We start from the raw sequence: 24,956 nt of genomic DNA, 5'->3' as shown, positions 1-24,956 counted from the left end.
CACCTTCGTCTTCCTCGTGAACAGGCATATTTCAGTCTTCTCTGGGTTAACATTGAGACCTCTGGGTCTAGCCCAGTCATATGCCATAGGCAAGACCCTTTCGGTCCTTCTGCATAGAAAGTCATTTATGATGGTCACCCATAGGTGCGGCGATAAAATGCCCCCCCTGTGGCGTGCCCTGTGCAACTTTCTCCCTTATATTTATGACATTGGACACACAATTTATCCACCTGTTCCTTAGCATATGGTTTATCCAGTCTCTAAGGACCGGGTCCACCCCGTACTGGTCTAAGGATTGGATCAGTGTGTCGCATCGCACATTGTAAAAAGCCCCCTCGATGTCAATGCATACCGCCAGTGTGTACGTTGTGGCATCGAAGGATTCTTCTATTTTATGCACAACCTCGTGCAGGGCAGTCTCCACCGACCTTCCCTTGACATAGGCATGCTGTTTGTATTTGAGCAGTTCGCTGGATGTCATACTCTTTATCATGGTGTCCACAATATGTTCCATGGTTTTGTGTAGAAAGGACGTAAGGCTTATGGGTCTGTAGGCCTTTGGTATCGCATAAATTGCCTTGCCGGGCTTAGGTAGAAACACCACCCTTGCCTCCTGCCAGGCTTTCGGAGTATATGAAAGATAGTCTGCCTCTTTCTGTAGTAACGCCGGAAATATGCCATCAAGTCCGGGTGACTTAAATGGTTTGAAGCTCCTCAAGGATTTCTTCACCATCAATTCCGTTATTATAAACCTTCGATCAATGTCATTATTCCAAGATCTCCGTGAGTTCCGTCGTAACCTGTGGAAAATGGGTTTTCATCAAAAGCCTCAACATGTCCTCCGTTGTCTCTGCTCTCACTCCCATATCGCCTACTAAAGTTTCAGTTTGGACATGGGTTCTGGAGAGAAACTTTTTTTTGTCTTGGCGGCGTCATCAACGCTATCGACCTGTTCGCAGAAAAGCTTCCAGGAGTCACGTTTTGCTGCTCTGGTAATCTTATTGTATTCCTTGAGCCGTGTGTAATACACATCCCAATAAACTTCTGCTTTTTTACGACGTGCTCTGTTAAAAAGTCTGCGGACCTCTTTCCCAATATTGCGAATCTCTCCGGTCATCCAGGGTTTTTCTTGGGCTGATTTCCTTTCCCGAAGAGGACAACTAACTTCGAAGGATCCCACCAGTGCAGTCGTAATCCTGTTGACATTCTCGTTCTATGCTTGGACAATCTAAATTATCTTGTCCAAGTCTTCTTCTGAGTAGCCTTCCCAATTTTGTGCAGTTGGTTTTCAACTTATTCCGGAAGCTTATCGGATTTGGCGCTGGCCGTGCTATTCTAAACCTTATGTAGCGATGGTCAGAGAAAGAGTGTTCCGTGGAGACCCTCCAATCCTGAACCTCATCGATCAGATTTCCGGAACATATCACATCTAATATCTCCTCCCTAATCCTATTAACAAAGGTAGCGATGTTACCAATATTAAGTGTTATTAGGTCGTTGGTATTCAAGAACTCTGCCAGGGCTTGGCCCCGCTTATTAATGTTGGTGCTACCCAACGAAATGTGGTGAGAGTTCGCATGGCACTCTATTAGCAACTCGTTTCCTGTCTGTTTAGCTTTGATAATATTTCGAGGTGTTACAAACGGAATAGCTAAATCGGTTACTCCCCATCTTATGGTGATGGGTATAAAAAATGAATTGCTGTTAAACTCGTATAGGTATTTACTCAAGAATCCACTGAGATGGTTTTTTTAAGATTCCAGTCAATTTTTATCGATAGGCATAAGAAGTTAGGTGCAGAATCTCTGCTATTTTAATGGAAAGGTTCACATATAGGGACAAGGTGGTCAGGGGCCTAATTCTCGCATCCGTAATCGACTTATTACGATCCAGTTTCCCATTTTTTGGATTATGGTATCCCATGTCGATTAATTCTATTCGAAACTTCGAATAGAAATGTGCGAGTTTTTGTCTGCAGCAATGTATCTATCGTAAATAACAAATTATCGTCTATTTTCAAGAAACGAGGCTAAAAATAGGACGTTGAAGTATTTATTTCCTAAAATAAAACAATAATTACAAATTAGACAACAATTAAATTTGGCTTTGTAAGCCAAATTCGGCAAAGCAAATTATCTACAAACATGACCAAACCTACAATTGAATCATTTAACCACTAAATTTAAGGCAGCAGGATATTTTCAAGGAAGATGTTTTGATTTCATGCAATTGTTCTTTGTCTGTTGTCCTTCTTGTGCCTGCCCGAAAAAACCCAAACATCAAACAAGCACCGTTGGCTGTGCTAGAGGCGACGTAATCCACATATTTTTGTCCTCTTTCACATAAAACAACAATTTATAGTGTTAAAACATAAACATATCGTTAAAAAAACTATTGTTTAAAACGTGTTTAATTTATTTTTTAGTTGCATTGCATAGCATTGTTTACCTTTGAGATGGCAATAAAGGCTCGGCGTATCGATTTTTCTTCCCCGAAATCGATAACTTTTTGACAAATTACGATCGTAAGCCATGATCCAATTTGTACTTACGAAACGGAATTAATCTTCGAAAAAAAACTCGCTCGATAACGGATGCGAGAATTAGGCTCCAGATTATGCAAAACCCAGCGAGAAAATTCACCATTAAAAACTGCTCACTAAAGGCCTTACTTGGAGGCACAAGATATGAGAGTCCCATTCTCAATCCTTGCTAACTAACAAGGGATGTCACAAAGGCCTTCCCATGTCCCAAAGTAGGGCTTACAGAAGACCCTAACACCCGAAGAAAAATTAATGCAAAACCTGCACTGTTCAGTACCATACACTCATAGAAAAAAGTTTGCTGAAAATAGCAAACACTGTCTGCTGATTATTAGTAGTTTTGCTATTACAGCAGTAGTACTGCAATTTAAGAGTAGCAGGCTTACTGCTGAAAAATCTGATGTTTGCTGAAAATGACTGCTGCTTAATTATGAAGAGGATGTTAGAAGAAACAAGTAAAAGCGTGCTAAGTTCGGCCGGGCCGAATCTTATATACCCTCCACCATGGATCGCATTTGTCGAGTTATTTTCCCGGCATCTCTTCTTAGGCAAAAAAGGATATAAGAAAAGAGTTGCTCTGCTATTAAAACGATATCAAGATATGGTCCGGTTCGGACCACAATTAAATTATATGTTGGAGACCTGTGTAAAATTTCAGCCAATTCGTATAAGAATTGCGCTCATTGGGGCTCACGAAGTAAAATAGAGAGAACGATTTATATGGGATCTGTATCGGGCTATAGACCGATTCAGACCATAATAAACACGTTTGTTGATGGTCATGAGAGGATCCATCGTACAAAATTTCAGGCATATCGGATAATAATTGCGACCTCTAGGGGTCAAGAAGTCAAGATCCCAGGACGGTTTATATGGCAGCTATATCAGGTTATGAACCGATTTGAACCTTATTTGACACATTTGTTGAAAGTAAAAATAAAATACGTCATGCAAAATTTCAGCCAAATCGGATAGGAATTGCGTCCTCTAGAAGCTCAAGAAGTCAAATCCCCAGATCTGTTTATATAACAGCTATATCAGGTTATAGACCGATTTCAACCATACTTGGCACAGTTGTTGGATATCATAACGAAATACTTCGTGCAAAAATTCATTCAAATCGGATAAGAATTGCGCACTCTAGAGGCTCAAGAAGTCAAGACCCAAGATCGGTTTATATGGCAGCTATATCAGGTTATGGACCGATTTGAACCATACTTGGCACAGTTGTTGGGTATCATAACAAAATACGTCGTGCGAAATTCCATTCCAATCGGATAAGAATTGCGCACTCTAGAGGCTCAAGAAATCAAGACCCAAGATCGGTTTATATGGCAGCTATATCAGGTTATGGACCGATTTGAACCATACTTGGCACTGTTGTTGGATAAAACAACAAAACACGTCGTGCAAAATTTCATTTTAATCGGATAATAATTGCGCACTCTAGAGGCTCAAGAAGTCAAGACCCAAGATCGGTTTATATGGCAGCTATATCAGGTTATGGACCGATTTGAACCATACTTGGCACAGTTATTGGATATCATAACAAAACACGTCGTGCAAAATTTCATTCTGATCGGATAAGAATTGCGCACGCTAGAGGCTCAAGAAGTCAAGACCCAAGATCGGTTTATATGGCAGCTATATCAGGTTATGGACCGATTTAAACTATACTTGGCACAGTTGTTGGATATCATAGAAAAACACGTCGTGCAAAATGTCATCCCAATCGGATAAGAATTGCGCACTCTAGAGGCTCAAGAAGTCAAGACCCAAGATCGGTTTATATGGCAGCTATATCAAAACATGGACCGATATGGCCCATTTACAATACCAACCGACCTACACTAATAAGAAGTATTTGTGCAAAATTTCAAGCGGCTAGCTTTACTCCTTCGGAAGTTAGCGTGCTTTCGACAGACAGACGGACGGACGGACGGACAGACGGACGGACATGGCTAGATCGACATAAAATGTCACGACGATCAAGAATATATATACTTTATGGGGTCTCAGACGAATATTTCGAGTAGTTACAAACAGAATGTCGAAATTAGTATACCCCCCATCTTATGGTGGAGGGTATAAAAATAGAAGAAAATAGATAAATGGATCAGTAAGCTTCTTTACAGTAATATTCCACAAATTTAAATCGTCTCCTCCAACAAAATTTCAAAAAAAAAAATTCTAAAAAATGCATGTAGTAATCAAAACATGTAACAGACAACCATAAAAAGTAGCGTGCACTTTTTTTCAGCAGACTTGTGTACCCAAAACAGCGGGTTAAAAATACTAAATTAGTATTATTGTTGTTGTTCTTGTAACCACATTTTCATGTGGAGGTGTCGATGATCGTCAAGCTCCTGTAGGTGAGCAAGCTCGTTCCGGTCCAAAGGACCGATCGCCGCGAGAACATAGTGGCCATTGGTTATTTTAAGACGCCAATAACTCGCCTTGTCATATCGAGCATCATAGGCACCCAGTATTTGTGCAAGAACCAGTGCTACACGACCTCTCACTGAAACTCTCCGCTCAATACCGCCGATTGTTCGCGACTGCAGTTACAGCTACTCCGCATGGATCATTCCACTATCCGCAACCTGTGGACGTGTCCGTTAGCTCGCAGCTAAGCTTCTCGTGACAGCAATGAACATCACACAGGTCGAACCTAAATGTTCCAGCCTGTGTGTTGCTCCCAACAATCCCGTGCCGGATTATTGTGATCACCATATGCTACCATTTATGAAAAATTTGAATTTAATCATAAACAATTGACTACACACAAATGAATTTTATTTTTAAATGTGCGTAAGAAATTCCCAAAAAACTAAATTGGATTCATTGATGAAAATTTATGGAAAAAGTCATAGCAAAACATCCTGATTGTTTTGTAAAGCAGTATATCTTCTACAAGATTTTAATGAAAATGTCTTAATAGTGCATTTCCATATTGCAAGGATCATGTATACCATATTTCAGTCCCCACTAACTAAAAAGTTTATGCTAAACTTTCTTTTACAATTCTGGTGGACTTCATACTGACATGTCCTCAAAATATATGGTACTAAACTTCAGTAAAAATTTGCTAAACAAATTTTTTCCATACAATTTTTTTTTGGTAAATTGGGTAAATTTTTTTCTGCATTATACGTGTTTGAAATTTTTACTATAAATAAATTAAAACGTATAAATATTTTGCAAAATCTGGTTTTCTGTTTGGGCCATTTTTAACTAAATCACAAGAAATAATGTGTTATTTCGAGCACATGACAAACAAACGCGTAAGAAACATGTAACTCATTTGAAAGTAATTGTTGGAATGAATTGTAATTGTTGGAACAAAACATGCGCTTAAGAAAACAAAATTGTTTCGTATTTTCAGCCATCACTTTATTTATTTATTGGCAATCAAATACACAGTGCTTAATATGTTGTTTGCTATACAATTCTCATTGGATTTGTATAAGTGTTGCAATTTGTTGATAAGTGGCAAGGAATTATAACCGTTATCGCTTTATTAAGAAGTTCCATAAATTCGCTCCTTTTCACAGTATCAATTAGATATAGCTTTTCTAGGTCCACACTATTTTGAAGATGCAAAATTTTATTACCACTATCAATAGATACTTAGCGACAAAATAGGTGTATGTTCGACTGTTATTACTACAATAGTAGAAAATATATTGGGCAAGCATCAGTACTCTATCAGTGCATTCACACTTCTATTTAAAAATAAAATTGCTGCAAATACTTCGTATTGTAGGTTTTCATGCTCACCGGACCATGTCAATGAACTTAGAAATAGTGATAATCGTTATATCCAGTTTCTTCTAATTCTGTTCTTGGTTAAAAAAAAGAAAAAAAAATTATTTAAATAGGAAGAAAGTCATCAATTAAGTGAGCTCGTAGTCCTGTGTGTTCCGTTATGATACCAAAATCTATACTGAGCTCCTCCTTACTTCCTTTCAGTAATAGCCTCGTCCTCTCACAATCCGTATCAGTCCACAGGATTTTCGCCGTCCTACCGACTGTTACGCTGTTCCACAATGTTGCATGCGCATTCGTCGCCCACTCCCTTAACTCGGACTGCGTCGACCCGAAAGGCTTTGGTTTAACCAAGTTCATTAACGGCAGTCCTCTGGCCTTCACCTCCAAATCGTCTGCCCTTTCATTCCGCCTTACTTCGCTATGGAAGGAATCTAAACGATGCGGATTTTGCCATCTTTAGAGAAGACGTTAATCTCCTTCTTACACTGCAACACTGTTCGTGATCTTACCATCCTGGTTGTTACTGCTCTTATGGCAATTTTACTGTCCGTAAAGATGTTCCACACCACCGCCGGGATCTCCGCCTGCAGGACCGTAATATGGTGAGGCAGTCAAAAACAGATCTCAGTCCTTGGGTTCTCAATGTAGTCCTCCAGGCCCTCTCTGTCCTCTAGCTTTGATCCATCCGTGTAACACGATCTTCTAGATGGCAATACTAGGATTCCGTCAGTACAAGACTGTGCCGCTGGCAGCAGTGCCTCGCACTAGACCTCAAGTGTCGCCTGAGGTATCCGATCGGCAACTTCTTCCCTTCCTTCCAGATTTCCTACCGTCGCCTCGATTATACCGCGTTGGTATGATCTGCTCCCATCCTCAATCCATTTTCCCATCGCCTTAAGTCTCAAAGCCGCAGTGGCTGCCTCACACTTAATCTGTATGTCAATGGGTCGGATATCTAGAATAGTCTCCAGTGATCTAGTGGGCGTGGTCCTAATCGCTTCGCCTGTGCTTTGTTCTCTGAACCTGTTGTACGGTTCTTATGTTGCACTTTTTCTCCATAGCAGTCCACCAAACTATTAAGGCGTAAGTAAGTATAATCACGCTCCTGTAGAGCCAGTGGACTATCCTAGGATTCAGGTCCCATATGCGAGCCTTCTCAGTACACGCCTGAATGTGACACTTCCAATTAGGTTTCCTAAGTATTCGATTTCGTCAAATATCGAAAGCGTTTTTTTTTACTTTTTATCATGGTATCCACAATGCATTCCATGGTTTTGAGTAGAAAAGACGTAAAGCTTAAAGGCCTGTATGCCTTTGGTGTCTCATAACTTGCCTTGTAGGGCTTTGGTATAAACACTCGTCTTTAAAAAACTTGGTCTGACCAAACGATTTATTTATTAACGATTAGAAAACATCCGTTATGTGAACTATTTTCTAAAATGTCTTAAGGGTTAACACAAAGTTTTAGAGATCATTAAATATTCTTTCTATTAATTTAAGCTCAAACAAAATAATTTGCAATAAAAACCAAAATAGGTACTTTATTCAATTTTCGCTCCATATTATTCATATCTTTGATTAAAAGCTGACTAATGTTAAACGATGTTAAATGCATTGTCTATCTAAACTTAATTGTGATATGGCATATTCTTGGAGAATCTCGACACAACCTTTCAGCTGTGAAATTATGCCCAACTGCACGTGTACAATATAAATTCAAGTAGTTGCCGATTACAGTTTACCTGTCAAGTCCTCGGAATTTTGGAGACCATGGTAGAAGTCAATGTATAACATTTCAGCCAATTCGAATAAGAATTGCGCGTTCTGGGGCTTAAGAAGTAAAATCGGGAGATCGGTTAACATGGGAGCTATATACCCCTATAGACCGATTCAGACCATAATCGACACGTATGTTGAAGGTCATGAGAGAAACACAAAATTTCAGCCAAATCGAATAATAATTGCGACCTCTAGAGGCTCAAGAAGTCAAGATCGCAGATCTGTTTATATGACAGCTATATCAGGCTATGGACCAATTTGAATCATATTTTGCACATTTGTTGTAAGTCATAACAAAACACGTCATGCAAAATTTCAGCCAAATCGGATAAGAATTGCGTCCTCTAGTGGATCAAGAAATCAAGGCTCAAGATCGGTATATATGGGAGCTATATCAGGTTATAGACCGATTTCAACCACACTTACCACAGTTGTTGGAAATCATAACAAAACACCTCACACAAAATTTTAGGCAAATCGGATAAGAATTGCGCCCTCTAGTGGCTGAAGAAGTGAATATTCAAGATCGGTTTATATGGCAGCTATATTAAAACATGGACCGATAGGGCCCATTTACAATCCTAACCGACCTAAACAAATATATGTACAAAATTTCAAGCGGCTAGCTTTACTCGTTCGAACGTTTCCGTGCTTTCGACAGACAGACGGGCGAACATGGCTAGATCGACTCCAAATGTCATGGCGATCAAGAACATATATACTTTATGGGGTCTGAGACTAATATTTCGAGGAGTTACTTTAAAAAAGGGTTTTTTTGGGGGTTTGTATTATAAGGTTATTTGCTTGGTTTGTTTCACACGGAAGTTATCCAATTGTATAGGCTTCTTCTTAAGACTATGTATTTTGTAATTCTTGTTTAATTTATTGTATTCAAACAGTAGTGCGTTTTATTTTAATTTAAGGTGTTGACAACTGCTAAGGACGTGTGTGTTAAGATTGAAGAGGAAATTAAAGAAAAAAGGGGGTTGTATTCGATCCTGCTCACTCCCTCGTGCTGTGTTTTTGTTTATTAAGGGATGTTTATTAAGCGATCCATGTCTTTTCTTCTTCTGAAAAAATAGTTTGTTTTATAGACTCAAACATTTTACGTCATCATCTTCTAAAATTCCCTGAGGAAGAAAACCGGTGGTTTTCGAAATATTGGATTTTTCAATAATAAAACAATTTTCGAAAACAATAACATTAGTTTTTAAACAACTGTTTTCATGACCTAGAGCCGAACAAACCAAAAAAGTATTAAATAAAAAAGTCAACCAGCACAACACAGCATCATCTTCTTCTTTTATCTCAATATGACAAAAAGTTGCTTTGTTTGACAGATTGTGTGTTGGTATGTTACATAAAGACTCAAAAACGGCCGTCCCTCCTCCTTACCCTAATTTTCAAAAACTCCTTATCTCGGAAATGAGATCTCGGATTTAAGCGACAAAATTAACATGTAATACGATGAGGGCAATATGGATGTCAAAGGAAAGATATTCAAAAGTAGTATACGATTCTGGTATTAAAAATTAATTTTCAACCTCAACACTAGTTAGAATGAACTATCTTTGGGAAATATAGAACTTCCTATGGCACTAAAAAATTATGTGCTCGCTACGAGCTTAATAATTTCATAACAGTTGCGAATTGTTTTTACATACTATTAGTTCACTTTTTACTTCTCACTGGTAAAATATGAACTAACGAGCATTGAAACTGAAAGGTAAATTTATTGAAAAATGTCGCTATTTCCGAACACTTCTGGGGGAGCTAAAAGAAACAATAAAATATATTTTTAGAGTTGACAATGCCACAGTCAGCTAATTCAATTTACAATTCAAATACAAAATACAAATACTAACAGTTATTACATTGTGCTTACATGTTATTGTGAACTTAAGAAGTAAAAGTTGAAAATATTTTAGTTACTAAAATATTGAACTTACTTAGTTACTAAAATATTGAACTATTGAAAAAAAAATTAACTAAAATTCCAAATTTCTTTGAGTAGTTCATTCAGTAATATCCGTGTTGGTAAAGTGATTGCTTATTCCAAAGATATAAGTTTAAGTAAAATTACTAACACCACCTGAGATTTTAACCATTTCATCTATACTCATGAAAAGTTAGTTTTATTTGTGCAAAGTACATTTTCTTACCCCTTACGAATTTTTAATTAAACGTGAGTAATTATCATAATCTACACTCAACCAAATTTGTTATTCAAAACAGCAAAAATGTTTGCTAAAACAGCAGTTTTTTTTATTGCTCTACTAATGTGTACATGACTGGCATGGCCTTTTGTATCTAAATTTAAGGAAAAAAGATTATGGAAAGTATACATGCAGTGGTGATTATAAACATCCACTGAAACACACATTTACATATGTATTTTTTTTATACCCTCCACCATAGGATGGGGTGTATACTAATTTCGTCATTCCGTTTGTAACACCTCGAAATATGCATCTAACACCCCAAAAAGTATATATATTCTTGATCGTCATGACATTTAAGTCGATCTAGCCATGTCCGTCCGTTCGTCCGTCTGTCGAAAGCACGCTAACTTTAGAAGGAGTAAATCTAGGCGCTTGTAATTTTGCACAAACACTTCTTATTAGTGTAGGTCGGTTGGGATTGTAAATGGGCCAAATCGGTCCATGTTTTGATATAGCAGCCATAGAAACCGATCTTGGGTATTGACTTCTTGAGCTTCTATAGGGCGCAATTCTTATCCGATTTGGCTGAAATTTTGCATATGGTGTTTTGTTATCACTTCCAACAACTGCATCAAGTATGGTCTAAGTCGTTCTGGTATGACTTCCAACAACTGTTCCAAGTTTGGTTTAAATCAGTCCATAACCTGATATAGCCGCCATATAAAATGATCTCCCGATTAGACTTATTGAGCCTCTAGAGGGCTTAATTCATATCCGATTTGGATAGGATTTGAATTTTTCAAAATCGAAAATTGCCAAAATTTTTCTTTTTCTGTGAAATTGGTAAAATACCTCAAACTTTTTTTTTTGTGGTCGTCGCTACTGATGGCATGAATTGGCCGTCGACGGTGACGGGTGGTTAAAGTCAGAGCTGAATTTTGTACGTCTTGCGAACACACTATTTTCAGGCTGATCCTAATCTTTCAAGGCATTCAAAATATGCTTGTCTTTGCGAAAACCTCAGTTTTATATTGCAAATTTTGCTCATGAACATTCCACTAAGGGACAGGGACAAACTTCTTACATATCAATGAGTGCAGTCCGATTCAAGTTTAAGCTTAATAATAAGGGCCTCCTTTTTAAAGCCGAGTCCGAAAGGCGTGCCGCAGTGCGACACCTCTTTGGAGAGGAGGACTCGCCAGGATTCGAACCTAGGCGTTCAGCGTCATAGGCGGACATGCTAACCTCTGCTCTATGGTGGCCTCCAATCTCAGTTTTATAGTGATAGTTTTTTTAGTATTTTGATGACATTTTTCTTTCGCTCATTTTTATTTGATCTCAAACTAGTTTTACGATTTCACCTGTTATTGTTTTGTGTCGGCCAATTGGTTTAAAATGACTTTTATTTCCATAAAATTTTACGCAAATAAATTAACAAATTAAGGAACATTAAATGTTAAATATTTCAAAAAAAAAATAATTTTGAACAATTTTTAAGACGAGTCATCTACGTCCTGCTTAAATGATGTCGCTTATTTCTCCTCCCATGGCGAAACAATTAAAAGTGGTCTCATCTCTTCATCAAGACGTCATTTCAAAATTGGCATTGTTCTCAACACATCCAAAGAAACTTGCCCTCGTTTGCGTACGTGTGCGAGTTAAATGAGAGAAACTCAAACATAGAGAACGTACAAAAAATGGGGTAGTTTGCTGAGAATGTAAAACATAGAATTGACATTTTAATACCGTCAAACTGGCCGACTGTTTTCAGCTGTTCGCGTGAGACCACCTTTATTAATCCACCTTGTTCTCCTCTGAACTTAATTAAAATCGATCAAAAACCTGATTTTGAAGGGAAAGATTTCCGGTAAAAATTACATGCAACTATTGCTGTATATGGCTATAATTTTCATCATGTCTTTATAAGTCCTAAAATTTTCCTAATTTATTGTACACAAAATAAGATTAGGTGGTAAAACGAAGAGTTTTCCACATTGTTGCAGTTGTAAACTTTTTTCATTCTTTGCTCACTAATTTTTACTCTGTAGATTAAATAAATAAATAAATGTAATACAAAACTTTTTCTCATAGATAAAATCCGCCGACTAATACTATTTTAACACATTTCCTTAATTAAGGTGGGTATTAAGATCTTTTCATTGTAGGATATTTTTTTTTTTTGAAGAAAATCAATATTTCAGAAAGTAAATTTTAAAATTTTTTAAAAAATATTTCACTGTGTCCCTCTCTAAGGCCAAAGCTTACAGAACTATTGATTGATAGATTTCTCATCCTAACACACTATGAGCTCCATATCAATGGCCTTAAATACTGTATTGTGAATTATGAAATTCCTATTAAAAAACGAAATGATTTCTTTTGAAATAATTATTTTAAAATGTAAATTACCCAGACGATTCGGCCTTTAAAGAAAAAGTCATTAACCCATTATATACGAAATGGTAGAATGGAACTGTCTTAGAATAATTCCAGGTCGGGCTAGGAAAGAGATATCCTAATGAAATTGGGATTGGCTTAGAGTAGACGACTAAAACTAGTTAAAAAGAATTTATCTCGTGATATAAGATCATGTTTAGGGGGAAATAGGCTTATCGAAATTCGGCATTTTTTTACATTCAAAAATATCCAAATTTTTTTTTCCAAAATTATTAGGAGTCCATTTTAGCGTCTTGTTGCATTTGATGGCTTCTATAATAAAAAATAAATTTATGGCGATAAATCAGCAGGTGCTACTGCATCTAAATGTAGTTAAATTCACCATTCTTCGCTAAATGCGAATATAAAATATTAAAACTATTATTTTATGTTTCAGTTGTAAATATATTGTGGCTTAGGAAATAGAAAGAAGATTTTTTTATTATTTAAAAAATAATATATATTTTTTTTAATTTTCTTTAAAAAAATTTCGTTAAAGAAATTTAAAAAAAAAATGACTACTTCAATATAAACGCTCTAAATTATGAATATATGTAATTTCATCCAAATTGGACAAGCGATCGCCTTGCGCAGAACAAAAGAGTTTTGCTGTTAGCATCTTTGTATAAGTTAGATTTGAATAAGGGAAGTAAGATTTGATTTGTTTTCTATTGCGCTTATGACTTAAATCGTCTTAAAGAGCCCTGTTCAAATTCTAATGTGTGCTTTACAACTCTAGTTGGAATGGTTGTAAAGCACCATGATCCATTTGACATCTCCTGCTGATGATTTTTCTTGGTCGAAAATGAAATCGCGATACGGGAAACCAGTCAAATGCCTCTAGCAACAAGTAAGAAGGCGTTAAGTTCGGCCGAGCCGGCCATTAAGTTAGGGTCCGAAATGGATATTTTGACGTGTTGCAAACGGAATGACAAAATGAATACACCCCCATCCTTCGGTGGTGGGTATAAAAACACACTTTTTGCTGACTTTAAATGTTTTTTACTATACTATTCATTGAATAGAAGGCACTAAACAATGGTCTAAAACCGGACAATATGCATGCAATGGAATCTGAACGAAAATGTTTTCGTTTGAAAAGTTGTAACTGAAATTAATCGAATTCTTTCTTTTAGAAAAAATAGTTTCAAGGATGCCCAGGCCTGAGCAACATTTTGCCTTTAGGAAAAAAGTTTAAAGTTTCATCTTTGCATAAAAAAAAATTAATTTTGCATTTTGTTTTTGTTTCAATTAGGGACAGAAAAGCAAAATAAAAAAAACGTAAATATGTGTGGGAAAACGCATTGAGCAGGCGCAATAAATTTTATTGAAAAATTGGCTTTATAAAATAATTTCGAGGTAGGCGGAGCAAAAGTTTGTCTTTAGAAAATTCATCACGGAAATATAGTGTTTAGAAAAAAATCATTAAAATGTAATTTTTAGAAAAATGTTCATTGAAATTTTTTTTAGAAAAATTTGAAATGAAATTTTGGGGCCCGGGCTGATGAGAATGTTACGATGAATTATTACAATTTTGTCTTTAGAAAAAACTGTGGTGAAGTTTTGTCATTAAAAATATTACGCTGAAATTTTGTCTTTAGAAAAAATTCTATTAAAATTTTGAACTTAAGAATAATAGCTTTGAGGTGGTCCTAGTCCGATAAAAATTTTCTCTCTGTAAAAAGTGTTACTAAAATTTTGTGTTTAGAATAATTTTAATTTAATTTTTTTTCTATAAACATAATCATTTGGGGCCCCCCTGGCTACGTCCCTGGTGGAGGGTATATAAGATTCGGCCCGACCGAACTTAGCACGCTTTTACTTGTTTCTTTTAACATCCCCTTCATAATTAAGCAGCAGTCATTTTCAGCAAACAACAGACTTTTCAGCAGTAAACCTGCTACTCTGAAATTGCAGTACTACTGCTGTAATAGCAGAACTACTACTGTAGCAGTAGTTCTGCTATTAGAGTAGTGGTACTGCAATTTCAACAAAATGAACTACTACTATTCAGTAGAATGTGTTTGCTATTTTCAGCAAACTTTTTTCTATGAGTGTAAAGTGAAAAGTAAAGAAAAAATGTTATGGATAGTATTCATTCAGTGGTGATTATTAAAATTCTCTGAGAAACACCTTTACATTTGCATGCTTATATAACAGCCCTATGTTTACTGAAACACCAGTAATATCTGCTTTCTCATTTTTAGCGGACAAAACTGCTGTTTTAGCAAACATTTTTGCTGTTTTGAATAACAAATTTGTTGCAGGTGTAGGTAAACTAAACGTAACTTAATTCATAAAACAGCCATATGTCGCCATAAGCAAATGTTGTTTGAATGTTTGGAAATGTGTATTTTGTCGGCGTTCTCTGTTTTATGTGAAAAAAATTAGCACAGGTGTTACCAAAACTTAACACAACTTTAAAGTAGGTTTATTTGACAGTCCTGCAAAGGAGACAAGTTTGAATTTTAAAAAATATTTAATTAAAATTTGTTTATTATCTTTTGATGTTCCGAAATTGAAAGTGTAAAATTTTTTTCTAGAATCGAAACCGCCATAAGGGACTTTGATAGTAGAGTACAAATCATATTTCCAAATTTAGAATAACGTTGATCCAGTAAGGTAGTGTAGAACTTTAAAACGTTTATATCGGATACGTATGTATTTGAACAACACATATGATAAACAAATAAAGTAATGTAGATCCGATCAAGACATATGGCTCTGTGCACCAGTTTCATAACCTTTAAAAAAACATTAAATTTTGAATAGCCGCTATGGGGTGTACCGAAGCACGCCGAGATAGATAGTTTTGTACACTTTTATATGCAACTTAAAGAACATCGATTTTACGGATCGTTGAACTGAAAACAATGAAACTTTTATCATTGGTTAATAAAAGCGTGGTCTACCAAAGGAATATTTCAATTGTTGACTAGAATTTTGGTTAAGTAGAATAACTTTCCAAATTCAAGTTTATGAACCATTCGCAACTAACTAGAGATGTGTAAAATTTATTTAACATCTGCATTTTTTTTTTCGTTTTATGCAATATTTAACCAAATTATATTAAAATTAATTTTTTCTGAGTGTATCTCTTTAAAGCCGTACTCTTTTTAAATGTCCATCTATTACATAATTGTTTCCGTATACCAACAACTTCTACTGTGAATTTGTGTAAAATATTGCGACCAAGGCGTATTGAATAAGGTGGCCGCATCAGCACAGCTGATGGAATTTCATATGTCAAATCATTTTTGAATTCGCCTTAAAAAAAATATAAAATTCAAAATAAATATTTTATAAATTGATTTTTGTGTTTGCTGCTATTATGGTTCGCAAACTTAGGTTATATAATGGTACACGTCTCACGACCTAAATCGCTATCAGCTTCACTCAGGGCAAAAAAACGCCGAAGAACACAGACAAACTTTACAGCAGTATAATGCCAGACATAAGAATGAAGAAGATAAGGGGCCAACATGCATGACAATAATGGGGGTCAAGCGGGCTGGAGAAGTTCCCTCAAATCTGCCATTTCAAGCCCTTATTGTAGTCAAAAATGGCAAAATGATAATTTAGACAGGAAAAAAAATTTGTTCGTTTAGCCATAATACTGCACATACCCCCGCAATTTCAGGCAGTGCCACAACCTGTGCTCAACCGTCTATAATGCGTAAGTCCGTCATGTGTCCAGCGCGACGTCAAAGTCCTGACATTGCAATGGCTTGTCAGGATCGCTTTCAGTAGTGATAGTGGAGTGGAGCTCCACTAAGTGAAAAATCTCACAATTATTAAGAGCCTGAAAGGGGTACAAAAACCATCCTTGTGGTAATTGAGCTCCAGCTACAGCCCTTTGCTAGTGAAACGCCAATTATCCACCCATCAACATCGTATGAACTCAATTCCGGAGGAATCCTCTACCAGAGAGCCATGCACTTGAAACATGTCCCTGGTAATAATCGAGACACACGTCTATGATGTTGGAATCAATTCCAAAACCCAATTGAAATTGAGCCAGAACTACCGTGGAAACTTAAAGGCATTCACTTGGTAGCTATTTTACCGCACAATAACCTAGTGAAATCTATTTAAACCTGCCATCTTGGTGGTTTTGAGGGTAAAGCCTCTGGAGCTAATAGGGATTATGCCTTTTTTCTAATTTGTTCTTTCTTGATTGACACTCAAAATTAATAAACTTCTTTCTTCTTGCTCTGATTGGTCGAAGCAAGTTTGCCCAAATTTTCAAAAGTCTAGGCGAATTGAATTTTCTTCGCTCTCTTTACAAATACTTTTTTGTAGCAATTCGCCGATGCGGCCACCTTATAAATACGCCTTGATTGCAACATTGCTATGATTGTTTGTTTTTTTTTTTTTTCATTAAAAAAATAGCGCCCACTTCATCAAAGCTAAATACTATCGAATTTAAATTAAATACATTATTTACAGCTTTTTCACCTGTGTTTTTTGTTTTGTAGACTTCCATCCACTAACGAAGATAATTATGAAAGTGATGACAACAACGAGGAAACTATACCACCACACTGCCACATAACCATTAGATGTACCCGAGAAATAGCCGGTTTTAATGGATTGGGTGAAGCCGTACGCCGTTTGGATTTCCGCAGTTCGGTGCGGGATCGTCGGCGTTTCCATTACATTGTGGCACTGCTGCGTTTGCTGGTGGCCCACAAAGGCATTGCCAATTTGTCGGGCAGTGCCCAAAAACAACTGTTGCAAATGGTAGAAGAAGTTGCCTCGCATGGTAAGTGAAATGAAGTCATTGTTGCATGTTTGTCATATGTTTTGCCAATGGATTTCGAATGCCTTACTTCCGCCTAGTGCTAATGTTGATAACCTTTTGATTAAATTTATTTCCTCGCTCTTGCAGTTAGCGACAGCCAGCAACATTTGAATGTGTTGCGTGGACTTTCACTGCAATTGCAACACATTGTGTATCAGGAGAATCAGAAATGCTGGGGCAAACCATTGGGTAGCTCCAATCTTTGGCATGAACATGTGGAGACTATTAAGCGTATACAGCATCTTGCTAATCAGATTGAGATAAAGGAGGTAGGTTAAAGTTATTTGCGTTGCATTGTATTGATTCAGAGATCAAACTATTTCAACGTTTGCCTTTACAGCCTGGTCCAGAAATACGTCCAAAATTACATGATTTGCCTGAGGAGTGCATTAGGGAGATCATATTGCGCATTGCTGATCACAAAGATTTGGAAGTGAGTACAGAATTTGGAAACTTTTATTTACAAACTCAAAGGAATTAAATTTAACATCTCAAATTGGTTTATGAAAATATATAACTGACGGAACCACTATCAATTTTCACTCGATTCGTTCGCCAATTTGTTGGCAGATTTCGATAAGATGGCAAACGAATCGAGTGACAACATTTTATTGGTTTCTTATTTCTTATGAACATTGGCGTAGAAATACGAAAAATTTCGGGACATCTCTTATTACAAACTATGTTAGGTAAGCAATAGTGACATTCTGCAAATCAGACTGATATCCAGTGCTACCAGGTCTTTTTCGAGAAAAATTGTCAAAATTGAAATAAAAAAATCGTCAAAATCGTAAAATTTTTCTTGAAAAACCCTTGCAATTTTCGGACGGTAAAAGACCTCTGGAAGCTCAAATAATGAGGGCTATTCACTATTTACTATTCCTTTCAATAAAACCATAAATATTCCAATATTTAATATAAAGAACAAAATTTCAATAAAAATCTCTTTTAACACAAAATTACATTTCTTTAAAGACAAAATTTAACTAAATTTTTTTATAAAAATGTATCTCAGAATAAAATTGCAGTGAAATAGTGGTTTAAGACAAACTTTTTCAATTATAGAGTATTGAAACTCTGATCTAGTAAAAACACGACTGTACTACTATATTTAGCAAAAGTAAAACCCTTTTTCCAATATCAGAAAATCGTCACGTCTGCCAGCTCTGATGATATCACCCACAGCCACCAAAAACTTATATAGTACGAACCTAAGAAGTCACTTAATTATCAACATAATTTTTGGTTATCTGAAGGGAAAGAGGATCCTTCCCTTAACTCAATTTTTATATACGATATCTCGTAGACGGTTGTGCCGATTTAAGTGAATTTATCTCATAGCAACACAAAATCACGAATCTCATACTCATTAGTGGTCAAGTGATAGGGGAGCGCTCCACTCCGAGAGGGCATGTAGATGGATTGGGACAGTATTTGAAACGAAAGGTATTTAGGACTCGAGTAAAATCTACATTTTGGCCAAGTATCAGTGGCCGTCCCTCACTCAAGAAACCCCCAGACGAATATGTAGGTAAAGGGACACATCAGGTAAAGATGGGACACATATGAAAGGTAGTTGCGAGTAGAGTTCAAATCCGTCATCCAACTTTCGCAACTTACTCTGCACTGCACTCTGCAAACTTACTTACTTTTCTTTAATTGGCTATGACAGAATATTTGTTCCACTAGCCGAACGTAGAATAGCGTTCCAAGCGCCTCGATCTTCTGCGCTCATTCTAAAATCTCTGACACCAAGTTTCGAGGTGTCTCCCATAACTTGGTCTTTCCATCGGGCTTTTGGTCTTCCCGGTTTGCGTGTACCACAGTGTTTGCCTTCAAAAGACTTCTTTGCTGGAGCTTCTTCATCCATTCTGACAACATGACCTAGCCAACGCAGCCGTTGTATTTTGATGCGTGTAACTATGCTATCGTCGTCATACAGCTCTTACAGCTCGTGGTTCATACGTCGTCTACATTCTCCGTTAACGCAAACTGGTCCATATATTTTACGAAGAGTCTTTCTCTTAAATACTCCAAGCACTGCCTCATCTGCTTTCACAAGTACTCAAGCTTCAGATCCATATAACAGCACGGGTACTATCCGTGTCTTGTATAGTGTAATCTTCGTCTGTCGAGAGGTGGCCTTGTTTCCAAATTGCTTACTTAGTCCAAAGTAGCATCTGTTTGCCAGTATTATTCTTCGCTTTATCTCAACACTGGTATCATTCGTTTCGGTTACGGCGGTACCGAGGTAGATAAAGGTACTGACTGTCTCAAAGTTGTGGTTCCCAACTTTCTACATTTTCTTTATCTGCTCGGTTGTGCAAGGCTTTTTGGAAGTTGAAACCATCCATTTCGTCTTATCTCCATTTACTGCCAGACCCATTTTCACTGACTCTCTTTCGACTCTTTTAAAGGCTGCAGTTACTACTTCCGGTGACCGACCTATGATATCGATGTCGTCGGCATAGGCGAGTAGCATGAGCTCTCTTGTGATTATTGTGCCATATCTATTCACATCTGCATCTCGTATAATCTTCTCCAGCAGAATATTAAAGAGATCACACGATAGGCTGTCTCCTTGTCTGAAACCTCGTTTGGTACTAAATGGTTCGGGGAGATTCTTTCCTATTCTTACTGAGGAACGCGTATCAGCAAGTGTCATCCTGCAGAGTCTTATTAATTTTGCAGGGATACCAAACTCAAACATGGCTTGAAATACCTTTGAACGTAAAGGAGTATCGAAGGCGGCTTTGTAGTCAACAAAGAGATGGTATGATTTGTCCTTCTCGGTTTTTTTTCCAGGATTTGGCGCAGTGTGAATATCTGGTCTAGGGCGCATTTACCAGGTCTAAAGCTGCATTGATAGGGCCCAATTATCTCATTGACTTTAGGTTTTAATATTTCACACAGTACGCTCGAGAGTATCTTGTATGCGATGGGGAGGAGACTTATTCCTCTGTAGTCGGCACATTCCGTCTTGTCTCCTTTCTTGTGTACGAGACATAGTATGCGGAGGCTCCAATCATCGGGTATGCGTTCTTCTAGCGAGATTGCGCAGATAAGCTGATACATACGCTTTATCAGCGTGTCGCCTCCGGTCTTAAATACATCAGCGGGTAACCCGTCGGCTCCTACTGCCTTGTTGTTCTTTAGTCGGGTCACTGCTACTTGGGCCTCATTCTGACTAGGAGGTAAACATTCTATACCATCATCAGTACTTGGTTCTGCGGTATCCTCTCCGCCGCCAACATCGGACACTAGCAGTTGGGTAAAATGTTCTTTCCATATCCTCAGCATGTTATCTGTGTCAGTTACCAGATTTCCCTCTTTGCTTCTGCAGGAGGATGTGCCTGCACCAAAGCCATCGGTTTGATGTTTAATTCTTTGGTAGAATTTCCGGACTGCATTCTGACTCCTGTACATCTCAATTCGGTCGCACTCACGTCTTTCCATTTCCTTTTTTTTTCTGCGGAATAGACGTTTTTCCTCTCTTCTTTTCTCCCGATACCTCTCCTTCATCTGGCGCGTTGCTACTGATTGCAGGGTTGCTCTATATGCCGCATTCTTGGCTTCAGTAGCATCTCGACACTCTTGGTCATACCATGGGTTTCTTGGAGGAGGCTTCCGGTACCCAAGTACGGATTTCGCGGCATTTTCCATGGAGTGGGCAATAGTTTGCCACTGCGCCATTATATCATCGGAACAAGGAGTGCTTTCATCAAGCTGTTGGGTCAGTCGAGTGGAGTATGCCGCTGCCATTTGTTGTGTTTGCAGCTTTTCAATGTCCTGCTTCCGTGCAGTGTCAGATCGTACTTTCTTCGCCATATTCAAACGCGTGCGGACCTTTGCTGCAACGAGGTAATGATCCGAATCTATATTCGCTTTACGGATCGATCTTTCATCTAACACACTGGATGAATGCCTTCCATCTATCACAACGTGATCAATTTGGTTTCTCTTGTTTTGATCGGGTGACGGCCATGTGGCTTTGTGAATATTTTTATGTTGAAATCTGGTGCTACTAACTACCATGTTTTTTGCCGCGGCGAAATCTATCAGCCTCAACCCATTACTAGACGTTATCTCGTGGAGGCTAAACTTTCCGACTGTTGGACCAAAACTGTCTTCCTTCCCTATTTTCGCGTTAAAATCTCCCAGAACGATTATAATATCACGGGCGGGGCAGCGGTCATATTCTCTCTCTAGGCGCTCGTAGAAAATATCCTTGGTCTGCTCGTCTTTGTCTTCCGTCGGGGCATGGGCACAAATAAGGCTGATGTTGAAGAATTTGGTCCTCATGGCCCTTTTTTTGTTTGCGTGGGTCGTCAACGTTGGGGGGTCCGTTTTTACTATTCCTTTGTTTCTCATAGTAGTTCTCAGTTTTCCGGGGCGGGTTACTGGCCCAACGCCCCAACCGCATTGGTTTGTGGGATTGCACACGTATCCCTCGTTGTGGCGAGCCGCTTGCTCCAAGATCCGACGCTCGCCGCCAGCCGCCCCTAACCTGGGAACAGACACTGACTCGCCTCGTCATCTCGAGTATCATTGGCCCTCAGTATTTAATTAAGAGCCAGTGCCACCTGACTCCTCACTGAGACTCTCCTCTCGAAAATCGCTGACTGCCCGCGGCCGCATTTGCAGCTACTCCGCATAAAAACGGAGCTTTTCACCATCCGCAACCTGTGGACGCGCCCGGTAGCGTTCAGCTCGGAGTCGGAGCTCAAAGTTCCAGCCTGTGTGGTGCTAAAGTCATCCCGTATCGGCCGGGATTGTGTTTGCACACAAGAGCATAATCCAATGCAAGCCCATAGACTTTAGAATAATGTGTGAATATGTTAGTGTGTCCGCCACTGTTTTGGACCTATGGCGGATCCTTCCACTTATTCCAGTTTTCCAAAACGTCTAATTTCGGAGGTGGGTAACGGTCTTTGACGCTGAATGTTTAAGTGATTGTACCAAAACCCCCAAACAGATATAAGGACCGCTCATAACAATATGAAATTTAAATTAAAGGTGTTTGGGAGTAAAATACAAATCTGACACTGATATGAGGGTCCAGGTGGCTGGGGAAACTTACCATGACAAGCTGAGTCTTAAATCGACAGTATCGAAGAGTAGAGTACGAATCTGCCATCGAAGCTGGGTCCAAGAGCCTTAGGGCTCCACATTGGGAGTACGAATCAGACATTGTCATTTGAGATACTCAAAGAAATATGAACCTTTTAATAAAGAATTTAAAAACTATATATCCTACTCATAATGTATCTTCTCTTTTTTAGGCTTCTGCTGATGCTTGGAAAATTATGTCGAAATTAGTCAACGAACAACGCATTTGGCGTGAATTGATACGTTTTCACTTTAATCAAAATCAAATTGACTCTATATTAGAACTAAATAAGCTCAAGTGCTTGAATGAAGTTGAGGACTGGAAGAAATTCTATCATCAGCTACGTCGCACCTATGGTCTCAACGACAATTACCAATTTGCCGAGATTCTATCATTGTGTAGGTATTGTTGCTGCCTCTTCTGGCCCTCGGATGGTCATCCTTGTATAGTAGATCAAAGTCCTGACTATAAGCAGCGCCTGGAGGAAGCCGGTAGTCAGCTGACTCTAATACAACCAGTGCTTCCAGCACAATTTTTGAAATTTTTCTCCTTGTAATTATTATAAATATTTTTTATAAGCAGGTCAGTTTTTGTTTTCCAAAGCTCATGGTGATAAAAAAAAAACAGTACTTCGACAAGGTGTCAAAGGAGATGAGGGAAAATTATTTGAGAAAGCATAAACCGAATTGCAATTGTAAGAAACTAAGGAATAATGAGACTTTAGGGACGATTTTAGTATGAACCCCCTTACTGTAAAAAGAAAAGTATTGATTTTATCCTGGGACTTCACCCAAAGTGATATATTGTGTGGATCAAGAGGGAATATTTACGAAATAGTATGTGAAGAATGAAATGAAAAAGAACATACATAAATAAAGTGTAAAAACACAAAACAGATAACTGTGGTAAAAACGAAACAAAAATGTCAAATGTTTCAATTTCAAAGAATGTAAAAATAGACAAAAATTTGAATATAATTTTGAAAGAGAAAAGTGTCGTTTTTCTTCTGCCACTACCTTTTTTTTTGCTAATAGATACTAAACAACATGCATATACATATTTTGTGACTATTACTATAAATTGTATGCATGTAGACATTAGTTATGTGACTATGAATTTTTTCTAGTTTTTAAGTCTGATATTTTATATAATACAAACAATATTTTGTTGGTTACAACATGTCTGCAATAATGAAAGTAATTTCCATAAGATATTTATTATATGTAAGACATCACAAAAAGGATACTGTAATAATTTCTTATTAAAATCAACTTTTCACATTTATTTACTGTTCAACTTTGTTTCCATTCATTTAAATTGCTATACATATCGTTACAAAAGAGAATTTCAATTGTTGTTGATTTTATGGCGAATTTATTATATTTCTAGGTTTTTATTTCTTATCAAAGAATAAATATATTAATATATATATATATATATATACTTATAAAGCAGAGATTGAAATTAGTACCATGCCAACTAATTGCTATGAAATAATGTTTACATTTACGTTATATTAGGAGCAGATTTTAATAAAGATGTATGTATAATTCTGTCTGTAAAAGAAGTGCATATTAAATGATCATTGCCTTTTATTCAGTTCGTTCGACTGACATCGACATGACGACTTCACAATGTATTGTTGTCAAATTTTAACAGTCTCTAAAGAACGGGGGAACCGATCATCTTTAATTTTCAGGAAATGTCTCTGTGTTGGTGAAAGGAACAATATCCTATTTAAAGTTCGGGAGGGTCCGCTTTCCTTTACCCTAATTGTCGAGAATAACAAATATATAGACCCCATAGAGTACGAATATGATAATAAAATTTGGTCCAAGCATCTGTGGCCCCCATTACTACAAAAGCCTTCAAATAGGCATATTAAACGACTATTACACAATGGACTCAAAAAGAGATTATTTGAGAATACAGTACGAACCTGAATTTAAAAATAAGGTTTGAATATACCCCACCCCATAAATAGACAAATATCGATCATGACATGACAACCGCCTGCCATAGGCAATTCCATAGCAGCCGGTTGTACACATCGGATTGACGCGATGGACTTCTTCATCGGCAAGGGTTGCCGTCTCAGTGTATAACACACTGCTACAACAACAACATGACAATATGGGACTCAAATGATAAGTGTTGGGGAGCAGAGTACGTATATGGCAAAAAATTGTTTCCAAGAATCTGGTTGTTGTCCCGCACCCTGAAAACACCAAACATATCTTATTGACAATGGCAGCCGGTTGTGCAAACTTTCTTCGGCAAGGGCTGCCGCCTCTGTGCATAAAGTGGGTGCATTTCCATTCTTGCTCTGGCTTTACGAAACTACGAAACTAC

The 24,956-nt window shown here is 37.6% G+C and overlaps 1 protein-coding gene across 4 annotated transcripts in view; it reads left to right on the top strand.

Annotated features, from left to right (window-relative positions):
* Positions 1-24,183, top strand: part of LOC106082940 (F-box only protein 32) — a 94,351-nt gene extending 70,168 nt beyond the window's left edge. For all 4 annotated transcript variants that reach the window (XM_013245703.2, XM_013245704.2, XM_013245707.2 and 1 more), the window contains exons 3-6: positions 17,169-17,455; positions 17,582-17,763; positions 17,835-17,927; positions 22,777-24,183. In XM_013245703.2, coding sequence (XP_013101157.1) covers positions 17,169-17,455; positions 17,582-17,763; positions 17,835-17,927; positions 22,777-23,160 — 946 coding nt within the window. In that variant the 3' untranslated portion in view covers positions 23,161-24,183. The remainder of the gene's footprint in view (positions 1-17,168; positions 17,456-17,581; positions 17,764-17,834; positions 17,928-22,776) is intronic.
* Positions 24,184-24,956: the final 773 nt, after the last annotated feature.

Source organism: Stomoxys calcitrans, chromosome 1 (genome assembly GCF_963082655.1).
Source record: "Stomoxys calcitrans chromosome 1, idStoCalc2.1, whole genome shotgun sequence".
In the NCBI taxonomy this organism is placed as follows: domain Eukaryota; kingdom Metazoa; phylum Arthropoda; class Insecta; order Diptera; family Muscidae; genus Stomoxys; species Stomoxys calcitrans.
The sequence above is the reverse complement of the archived record's forward strand: the minus strand, read 5'-3'. Positions and strand labels throughout refer to the sequence as shown.